The sequence below is a fragment of the Silene latifolia genome, chromosome 2 (genome assembly GCF_048544455.1).
Source record: "Silene latifolia isolate original U9 population chromosome 2, ASM4854445v1, whole genome shotgun sequence".
Lineage (NCBI taxonomy): Eukaryota > Viridiplantae > Streptophyta > Magnoliopsida > Caryophyllales > Caryophyllaceae > Silene > Silene latifolia.
Genome location: NC_133527.1, coordinates 13,015,877 through 13,027,447, shown reverse-complemented (window position 1 = coordinate 13,027,447; position 11,571 = coordinate 13,015,877). Strand labels below are relative to the sequence as shown.

The following is an 11,571-nucleotide window of genomic DNA, read 5'->3' as shown; positions in this document are numbered from 1 at the left end:
TCTATACAAAGCTCACCATCTGGTTTTTTCTTTTTTTTCCCCAAGGTTTATTTGTCATTTGCAAATTCTTACAATGTTTCGAAATTTTTTTTATTGAAAATCAGTTGGTCTTCCTAAGACGGCTATATCGTCCTTAAGACGTCTATTCTGTATACAAATACTATTGTATGGCCAAAGCTAGAATTCGATGCCTCTTGCTAAGTTAGAACAACTTTTTATTAGTTGATCTAAGTGTTCATGAGTCTCATATTAAAAACTAACCGAAAAAGTAAAAAGAAGAAAACATAAACTAAAAAAGTAACTACCTATCATGTGAGAGAATCTCACAATAAGCTTATTGTGAAACCGTCTCATATGAGAATTAATGTTCGTCTACTCGTCTAAAAGAGTAAGAAGCCCTTACATACTAGAATAACGGAAAGAGTAAGAACTATAGGTCTATAGTCTATACTCTATAATGATAGTAAAATGTAATTGCACCACCGACTTGTGAAATGATGTGTTACTAAATAGTGAATTATTTCTTCCTTTACCTTTGGAGTTTAGAGCCTTCACGTAGATGAGCAATTAAGCAGAAAGTGGTTTGATGCTAACTAACGTCACCAACCTAATATAAACAAAACATATAGCCTTTATAGACCGATGTTAACCTGAACCAACTTTGCAAATTGAAATGGGTGCTGAGTTAGAGCGCGTCTCATACTCCATATAAAGAAAAAAACCTAATTAATTCAGGCACATAAAAACACTGCTTGATTATTAAACTAATTCAGTGGAATTCGTCAGCCGTAATTATAATTAAAAACTCGCACAGAAAGGCTTAGCTAAGCATCAAACTTGTTTTGTGTTGGATTAAATAGAATCTAAAGTAGGTCATGTAAAGTCCACTGGAGATGCATAGCCATGTTATACTATGTTGTCCTATGAGTGTGTAATTGTGTATGGATGAGATTAGATGTACTCTGTATGTGTGTTTTAGTTTTTTGGTTTTAGTCATGCAGATTGAATATTTAATTATCTGATTAGATGAAAGCAAAAAACTTGCCATTTGATGTAAATTAATGATGTCATTAGCTGAATTGATTATTCAGTTTGGGTTCCACACTTCCATTGTTGGGTTCCACACTCCCATACCATCCAATATATTAGGATTAGCTTGGTTTGCCTCATGCTTTTGATTTGAAACTAAGACCATGTTTCTTGCCATGTTCAGTTAGGAGTTGTGTGGGTATGCTTGCTTCCGAGGTTGGGTCGGTTGGCGTTTGGGTATGCAAGGGGTTGTGCTATATTCTAATATTTTGGGGTGTGCCTGTTTGCCTGTTTGGGGTAGTATGTTTGGAGTCGAGTAAGATCAGGTCAACTTGGGTTTGGGATCATGAGTATTGAGTAGGCTTGATGTTAATATGTTTAGTTACGTGGTATGGGTCGGGTTAGTTTGGTCAAGTCAAAATTAGTAGACTTTAACATTGAAAACTCTTACAAAGTTTTGGTGCAATGTCAATTGCCTGATTTAATTCCATGACCCAATTCCCATACCCGAGAAATTGTTAGGAAAAATTGAAATGTTCGAATAACAACCTAATGGACAAAATAGTACATTCAACCTTAACAACGGGCAGAGGCGACTCTAGTGGGGGTGCAGGGGGTTCATCTGCACCCCCTCTGATCTAAAGAACAAATAAGATTTGAGCGCAATAAAGAATCATGTGTTTCATATTGGCTCAGTGGTAATGGTATCCACCTCTTAACTCTCAAACCCAGGTTCGAATCCCACTCATGGCGTTTTATTTTAGACTTCCTTATATACTTTGCCCAGCGTTTTTGCTCCTACAATATTTCCATATATTAAAAGATATAATATAAGGTATTATTTTTGTTGATTTTATGCTATAAAAGTTCAGTTTTCAAAAAAAAATCAGTTTTAAAAAAAATATTTTGTTCAAACTCAAACCTCCATCGCTAGAATCTTAATCTCACGCTAATCCAATGTCTCGTGTTTTGTTAATTTTCACACCCCCTTTACCCAAATCCTAGAATCGCCCCTGACAACGGGGCGTAGTCACGTAGAAACATTGCCACACTTTGAAAGCTCAACAAAATACTTGGAGTAGTAGTACATATAAGAATTCAGGATAGTCGTATGTTGAATGTTCTCACACACAACCCGTATTTTTCTCGATCTTGAAGCCGACTATTGTGCAATATTTTCTAGCCTTTTTAAATGGGTCTCCCATTATGAGGTTAACTAAAGCAATGTTTTATAAGACATATTGATTCAAATTTGATTTCATAGGAAACAGAGTGGATCAATCACTATCAGAAAATCTTTATCCATGGTCTTTTCTTTGTTTGGTTACGGTTGGAAATGGAAATGGAAATGGGGAATGAAAGGTTAGTATGAGCCTAAGACACCTTTGAACACTATCTCCTCTGTCCCCTTCATTTCTTTTACTGCACTAATTAGTCATCCAAGATAATCATGAATATAAACCAACACATCTACACCACAAACCCTTATTCCCTACAATTACTCATTCTTAAGGCCGTACTAACAACAAATAACACTAGGGTATATTCTTTGTTCCCCAATGTTGATTTTCATATCATTTTTTGAATATTTTTTTTACGGTTAGTCTCCTTTAAGATGAATATATTCATTTAACATTAGAACGAATTAACTATCATCCTACTTGTGCATGTAGACAAATCTGTTGCTTTTGCCTATGCATTCTGCTTTTGTTTTATTCATACTACTTGATCCGTCTTAGGCTTAAGATGGATATATCCGTCTTAAATATGGTAAGAATTTGGGTTTTTTCTATGAGTGTATTGTAGACTAAGTTATTGTATAATCCAAGTGGTCTCAAAAGCTCAATTACCCACATTTCCATACCCTCTCTTTCTTACGTTAGAAAACTTTATGGGTGCCTTTTAGGATCTATAAATACTCAACACTACTCTTCCCTTCTCATATTCATTCATCAGTCTTCTTACTTGCTTCAAACAAACAACATAAACCCTATTAATATCATATAATCTTCTAAACCTTTCGTTATTTGTACAACATGTCAACGGTTGTTTATCAAAACTTGCACCATTGTTACGACTCTAATAACTTTGTCGAGTCGAGACAACTTAGCCTCAAACTCAATGCACCAAAATCCCAATCTTTTGTTAACTCATATGTTGAAGATGTTAGCTCAAAACCCGACAATGAACCGTATAATAAATACTCGTCTTCCAACATGTTTGGTTGGAGTGGCATTGAAACTCCATCAAAACAAGAAGAGCCTGTATATATCCACCCTCTAGTTAAGAATTCAGCATCCAAGCTTAGTCAAAAGAGCTTGGAAATGTGTACTGAAAGCTTAGGTTGCGAAACCGGTACATGTATAATGGATAACAGTGTTTTCCTCCAATCAACAATGGCAAAAGAAGTGAGAAAACCGCGGCCAATGTTTCAAACAAAGAAGGAAATAACACATGTAAAACTCCCACTTCCACCTCCATTGACTACTATCACAGGTCCGAATTCTCTTCGAGTTGAACCTGTTCGTGAGAACGGTCGTCTAGTGATTAAGGCCGTCTCTACCCCTACAAAGCAGCCTTGTTTACAAGCGGAGAGAAGTAATGGCCGGCTTAGGTTGTCATTGATCAGGGATTATTCCTCTGATGATGACTGTGAAACTTCAGATTACAATGAGCCTGAAGTTTGTATAAACAACAACGACAACAACAACAACAACAACGATGATAACAATAACAATAACAACAACAACAACAACAACAACAACAACAACAACAACAACAACGAAGAGACGGGAGTAAAGGTAAATGAAGATGAAGTAGGTTTGGGTGAAAATATGAAAGAAGTTAAAATAATGTACGGAGTAAAAGTTGAGATGGTAAAGATGCAAATACCAAGCAGGTGTAAGGAAAGAGGACAGGGGAATCAGAGATTAGTTAATTGGGAACCTTTTTGGGTGGCCACTTAATTAGAAAGAAATATGAATGTATAATTTTATGTCTTAGAAAAGGTGCAATGTCCCTTTGACTTTGATTTGTCCATCACTCCATTTAGTCCCATTGTATTCTTGCACACATTTTTTCCCATTACTTTGGGTTTTTAAATTCAGGATTTCTCTCTGTTAAAGAGTTCTTAATTTCTGAGAGTTATGCTTTCTTAGTACTATTACAACACAAATTCTTATTTCAGATGGGCTGTTTTCCCGTCTGAAATAAGACCAAAAAAATGTCATTTTTTCAGAAAATGTAACCATTTAATTCACAAAATGTTATCACTAGAGGTGTTACTTATTACCCTGAAAATGATTGTGAAAAATAATGGTAATATGTTATCAGAAAATAACAACATTTTATTGTAATATGACATGTTACCCGTTTTATTTCAGACGAGAAATAGCCGTCTGAAGCAATACGCTCTGCTATTACAAATACACATTACTTTGGGTTTGTGGGTTTTTCTTTTTTTTGCTTCTTAAGCACAAGTGCAACACGAGTAAGATTCTGTCTTTAAGAGCAATAAAAGAATAACGGAAAATTCACGTGGTACCCTCGAACTTTGTCATTTTGCATGTGGTACCCAACTTTTTAAGTTTGTGTACATGATACCCTTCATGTTTGATTTTCATGCACAACAAGTCCTTTTTGTCGTTATAAAAAAACTCAATTGCGCGTAACTCCTCAAACCTTTAATGAAAAGAACTAATAATGCCGAAATATATGGCGCTTTTACGTAACTTTCTTTATTTTCGGTTTACTATTAAGCATTTTAAGTTATAATCGTCGCAGATAAGGGCTTATATTTGAAAACCAAATGAAATTTTGGTTTGTTAAGTGAAAGGAGTGGACTAAATCGGATGAAATTTTGTTCAGTTAAAGGGGGCATGGTTGTGATACCTCTACCAAATCATGGTCTAAAAGTGGTCGCTTATGGCAGCTCGTTATCTTCCTTTTAGTGTAAAGGGAACATAAGGGCTATTTGATGCTAACGGGGTTTATCATGAGTATCAGCTCTCATGACTTTACCAACGAAGTTAGTTGACATCTACAATGACCGCCAATAGGGCTATCTGCTATGGCAGCTCGCTGGGTTGTATACCTCCACAAATCAACATTTCATGTACACTCTAGTTTCACTCTTTTGCACCTTGAGAGACTTCCTATAAGGTTATCATCTTAGGATTACCTAGTAAACACGCTTAAATGTAAAGTTCTTAATTTACATAAGCATTGGGAAAAAGGCGAATCGGAAAGCCTTAATGCTCTCTTGTTCTCTTATTGATCTACTCCATTTTCCAAGTTCCCAATATAAAAGGTATTAGAAATATTATGTGATATTATAAAAGGATCCTAGGAACGTACATCCAAAATATTTGAACACATGTTTTATCATAAGAAAACATCATTGTCAAACATATGTTGGCCCTAGTTATCCAATGCATGTATGGATGTTAATTCACACACAGTTGAAATTGTCACTATATTTACATCAATGCCTCCTTGTCCCTTCCCACATTACTGAAAACAAATAAACCAATTGAAAGAGAGATTATAGTATTTTCCGTAAACTCTTTGATGTGAAGCACAATATTCTTTTTATATGCTTGTTTCTTTGCGCTTTTAAAAAACAAACATTTTGAAATGCACCGGAGTTACATTTTACTCAAAATTGAAATGAAAAGAGTATTATATTAGAGAAACCGATTACAAATTTGATTTTTAGTGAATTAATGTGTATATAAGTGTCGATTTTTATGAACTGAGTTGATCGAATATCATATAATGTAAGGACCTTAGAATGATAAATAGTCACATTCATTGATCAATGTATCACACAATATAAGTATTCCGTGTGCTAGGTAAGTATCTAGAGAAACACAAATTCTCAGTTGTGAGTTGTGAGTTGTGGCTGACACTTTTCGTCACAAGCTTGTGACCTCTCACAGTCTCACACGATACAAGTGAGAGAACAAGTGGGAAAGTAAGTGGGAGAGAGCTTGTGAGACGTCACGAGAGACTTATTAAGAAACAGAAAATAGCCAAAAGTTGCTCGTATAATCTAACAGTAACAGTACAAGTAGGGGTGAAGCTACTGCTGGGCCAAACCGGGCCATGGCCCCTGCCCACTATTATGGATATATACATATAACGTTGCTATGGAATCAAGTAAAACATCTAGTTGAGTTGGTTAGGCAATGTGGCACTCAAAGAAGACATGGGTTCGATTCCCTTTGTCAACCATTTTCGTTTTCCTTCCTTAACAAATTTCCACATTTTCAATATTGCTTATTTATGTCCTATACTATTCGGCCCGGGCGAGACTTTGATCCTGGCTACGTCCCTGAGTACAAGCTAGATTACCATAGTCAATGTAAGTGGTGGGAGTTAAGCACGTGTGCTGACTCCCGTGACTCCGTGAGAACTTTTTGTGCATAAATGAATTCAATGTTGATGTGCTTTGGGTGATGGCCAACAGTCGACACATTTCGACACCCTTAATTTGAATTATAATGGTATCCGCCTATTATACATCTGTATATTTCCGCGTCTTAATTTGAGTAAGTAGGACAAATGCAAGTCATAACTTCCTGCATATCGAACCTCAGGTCATGACATTAGGTTTTGTATAGGTTTCTATGCTTTTATAAAACATGCCGCTTTATTGTACCATTATACATGTACTATAGATAAGTCTCTTTAGGGAGTGCTCGTTAGTGAAATCTACTTGTTATCAAGCTTTGTTATTGATATTTGCCTCCTTTTAATATAAGAATCATTACTCATATTTTCTTTTATTCGTGTGTCGGATGGGGGCTTGTTTGGACAGGGGATTTGGAGAGAAAGGAAGGGAAAAGAAGGATACAAGTATACAACATCCCTTGTTTGGATAACAAAATGTGCAGAGGAAATATAAGAGGGGGGATTTGGAGAGATCCAATTTCCCTCCTCCAAAACAAATCAAAATCTCTTGTAAGATTTGGCGGGAAATTGTATCCAAACACTCTCAATTTTTCTCCCTTATTTTCCCATTCTTCCCTTTCTCTTCCCTTCTTCCCGCTCCCCTTCCTTTCCCTCTTTTTTTTTTTTTTTTTTGTGTCCAAACACGCCTTTAGAATGTGTTTGGATAACAAAAGTGAAGGGAATGGAGAAGTGGGGTTTCCTTCCAAATTTCTCTGATGATAAAAAGAATTTAAATAGGCTAAAATGAGGGAAAATAAATCTCTTTAAATCTTTCCCTCTACGTTTTTCTCCTACCAAAAATGTTATCCAACCAAAAAGTTTTGTATCCCTTCCTCCCCTTCTTCATTTCTCTCCAAATCCCCTCATCCGAACAAAATCTTAAAGTTAGCATTTTTGCTTTAAAGAAAGGCACGGATGAGCTTCACATCTGCCTCGAGTACCCATTGCATTTTTGTACATATTTCTTTTATCTTCTTCTTCTTCTTCTTCTTCTCTTTAGACGGAAAGGAAGAAAGGTTTTGTGGAGGTGGAAGTGTTGCATGCTGCTGTTCAAATTGATGAGTCCCATGCGTTTTTTTCCTCGTTATTTCTGCAGAACCAATCAAAAGATGATACCTATCAGATAATAAAATGAGTCAAGTTTCTCAAAAAAGGCCATTCCATGACCTTTGGCCGTCTCAATTCTTTACTTAATTTCAAATTAGCATGATACCCAAGTCTAACCCTCATAACCTAAGTCATGGACCTTGGATAGGGTTGGTCTTAAAAATGTTCATTTAATAATCTGGAGCGAAGACTGCTCCGGACCCAAGATTGGACCATCGAACTCTTTAAATCTCTCAAATTAAGAAGATTTGATGGAGATAATTTGTGAAAATAGAGCTAGAAATAGGCATAGAAAGCAACAAGATTACAAGACATGTGAATAAAAGATACAAAATCTAAGAAAGAGGGATTTGGTACCAAAGCCGTACCGAATAGTTGATTGGGACAAAATGAAATGGACCATTTGGAGACATAGGCGTCATCGGGACATCCCTTAAAATGGAAGCTCCACTTGATATTAACATCATGTATGCTTTAACCACCATAAAGTTGACTTTATTTACTTGGGTCATTTGACTCTTACTTGTCCTTACACCTCTTAGGTCGGTGAAGTACTATGCCTTTCTGGCTTTCTATTCTCCATTTTATCGGGGGAGCGGGAGGGCTAAGATCTTTTTGTTCTGTTTTACATCTTGAATTAAGCCTTAGCTTCCATTTCGTTTCTCAAGTTGCCTAGCTTGTATCGCGGTTTCATCAAAAGATCGGTTCATCTTTTTACGTGCAACATCAAACTACCAAGAGTGCTCAACTGGTCATCGGTCGCGAAAGTGGCAAAAATAACACAAATTGGAGTGAACGGTACTATTGAGGTCTCTTTCCATGTGTGTGTTGCGGTATTGTCCCACGTCGATAGAAAAATGTGTGAAAAGACTAGTTTAAAAGTAAGTGGATTACTTTTCCTATCATCAATTGAGTTTAGGATAGAAGTTCACATGCTTGTGGCCAATCTTTTACACCTATCTCTATGAGCTCACTTTGGAGTGTGGAGGACTCAACAGGTGGTATCAGAGTCGACATTTAGCTTGGGACCACGAGGTATGATGTGGTGATGGTGCTTAGCTTGGTTGGCCCGATGTGGGGTCGTGGCGAGTGCGGGGTAGCACCAAGCCACCAAGTGAAGGGAAGTTTTTTAGGGTTTTAGCGTCCGCCTATATACATGTGAAAGGGGAAGATTGTTGAGGCTCTTTTCCCATGTGTGTGTTGGGGGTATTGTCCGAAATCAATAGAATTGATTCCATTAATTCCATAAAACAGTTAATTTTTTCTATATTAAAAAAAAAAAAAATATTTCAAACTAATAACTTAAATTACAAAATTGAAAAGAAGAAATTGGGATTTGAAATATTAAAATAAAGAAGGCTTAATGACATACACTAATTCAGGGATGGGTGGCCGATGGCGGCAAGCCGGTTGGCACGATTGACGACGGTGGGAAGGTAGGCGACACACGCCAGAGGGTGTTTTGAGTCGTGATATTAGTAGGGAAAAAATTACAAAAGGAAACTTAGATTTATACCATGAAAGTTAGCAAAAAATTAAAAATGTGTTTAAGGAGGCTAGAACCCGCATCTTCCAAGATAAAAAAAAAAAAATCCTTATCCACTTAGCAACTAGAATGATACTAGCTAGGTATTATGGCATGGCATGGCAGGCAATCGTATACGAGTAAGGGTCCTTTCCATTTCTCAAAAAGATTATTTCTCAAAAAGAAATGGAAGTCCATTACTTTTCAACGATCCGGATTAAATCTGGGCTCGATCAGATGGTTGTAGATTTATTTGGAAATAAAAAGGTAAATGAATGAAATTGGAATATATAATATATGAGAGGAAATGGAGAGGATCCATTTTGATCATATACGTATTTGTTTTTCTGGATTTTTTTAAAACAAAAAAAATTACGCCAAATAATGGTGCGCACATGGAGTGTTGTGCGCACACCCTAAGTTCGCCCCTGGTTGTTTATGAGGATAAAAGATGCATTAAATAATGTTTTTTTTTAAACGTCTAAGCTGGACCGCGAAAGTGTTCCAAGCCTAATTGATTCAAATTTGATAGGGACAATCTTCTCTACCTATTCCCTTACCGAAGCGTTAAAACAGATGCTAATAATTAAGGTGTTTATCAATACCTTGGCTTTTGTTCTATCAAACGATCTTGTATCGACCGAGCCAAAGCCCGAATCAGGTTGTGTATTAAAAAAAAAAAAGCAAATGAGTCTTTCTCGACCTGGCAGACAGATCAGCAAGATCAGGCGAAGGCCGGATTAGTTTAGGTTGGATCATTTATGGGTTTACATAATTTGTGTCAAATTGGGTCGGTCAGGTTATTTTTAAGTATAATGTTATTATCAAATCTAGAAATAATGGATTGTGTAAAGAATAAATATCGGGTCGGGTCATATTAATTAGTTCAGTCCAGCTTACGGGTTAATCTCGAGCAAGGGCGTAGCCAGAAACGAACGTTTGCGATAGAAAAATTAAAATTTCTTTTATAGTTTAGTATTTTTGCTAAGACGACATTTTTAGAGATTTCGGGTAGCAAAAATCAATAATTTTAACTACTGTACTTTTTAGGATTTGGGGTAGTGAGTGTTACACTGCTACCCCTTTACTGCTATCTGGCTCCCCTTCCAATCTCGGGTCTTCATATTGCGTGTTGAGTTATTGGTAAGCGTCGGGTTATTCAAGTCGTGTCAATTTTGCCGGATTTTAAATCTATTGAGGGCAGCGGCCTCATGAAAAGCTGGTGAATGAAGTTAATAATGGTGACCCAATATTGTTGGAGATCACCAAAAACACTAGCATAAGGCCAAGAGGATGAACAACCAATCCTGGAGTAGCAATATCCATCCCATTCAATTATGATTTGCATTCAACAGGGCAGGGGGTTGAGCTTTATGATGCAGATCATTAAATGTCTTCTCTTGTAGTACTGCATGCACTAAATATTCGTATCTGACCGAATCAGAATTACAGTGTAAAAAGACACACCGAAAATGCATGGCTGTGTACGTTTTGGTTTTGTCATATTCTCCTATATTGGCTATATAGCCACCCATTAAGAATCTGCACTAGATTTTTCCTAGGTCATTGATTTTTGTGTGTGGGTAGTTGGTTATTGGCATGCATAATGTTTTTGTACATGGATAATTTCTAGGAAATGATTAATCGGGTCATGTTAGTTATACACTTGTACTATGTTTTATTAATTTAATTTAATTTAATTTAACTGTGGATTATACTTTCTCCATTCAAATTCACTCTACTTATTTCCATTTTTTACACTATTCACAAATGCACATTCAATCTCGATTTTCTCTCAATACATAAGTGAAAATATATTCATGTGAGATCTTGTTTGATTCGTCTTTACGAGTACATTAAAAATATCTAACTTTTATAATTTTTGCAAATACGTAGTTAATGATATTTACTGCGTAAAACACACGTTGACAAACGTGAAAAAGCAAAGTGGTAGAGTAGAGTTGAATGGAGGAAGTATATATAAACAAGTACTCCGTAAACAACCATGCATGAAGATAATAATTTTCACCAACTTTTGTGTAAGACCGTTTGAACTTAAGACCAGTTCATAGACTATACATATGAGATAGTACCTCTTATTGTTTATTTTCTGAGTTTTATTTTAAAGTTTTTGAGTTCTACTTTAGTATAAAGTTTTTGAGCACATTTACTAAAACATTACACTAAAAAAATATAGTATTGCTCAAAAACTATATTTATAATTGGTAATATGCTTAGAAAAAAAGTGTATATGCTAAAAAACTACAAGGTCTGAGGTACTACCTCAGATGCGTAATCCTTTTTCTCACTTAAGACGGCTCTCATATCCGTTAAAAATAAAAGTGAAAATAAAAGACATTTACAACAATGAAACAAATACGGAGTAAAATTTTACTCTTATAACTGCAGAGTAGATCTTGTGTGAAACGGTCTCACAGTTTAAAACAGTCAGTTTG

At 36.0% G+C, this 11,571-nt stretch overlaps 1 protein-coding gene across 1 annotated transcript; it reads left to right on the top strand.

Moving 5' to 3' along the window:
* The first annotated feature begins 3,065 nt into the window (after window positions 1-3,065).
* On the top strand, window positions 3,066-4,163 carry LOC141634123 (protein FANTASTIC FOUR 3-like). The gene is made up of 2 exons (XM_074446417.1): window positions 3,066-3,710; window positions 4,137-4,163. The coding sequence occupies exons 1-2, from the start codon at window positions 3,066-3,068 to the stop codon at window positions 4,161-4,163; spliced, it is 672 nt and encodes a 223-aa protein (XP_074302518.1).
* Window positions 4,164-11,571: the final 7,408 nt, after the last annotated feature.

Excerpts from the sequence above, each read along its gene's own strand:
- LOC141634123 (XM_074446417.1), top strand. The coding sequence starts at position 3,066 with ATGTCAACGGTTGTTTATCAAAACTTGCACCATTGTTACGACTCTAAT. Across the intron at positions 3,711-4,136 it reads CAGATTACAATGAGCCTGAA|GATTTCTCTCTGTTAAAGAG; the intron begins GTTTGTATAAAC and ends TTTTAAATTCAG.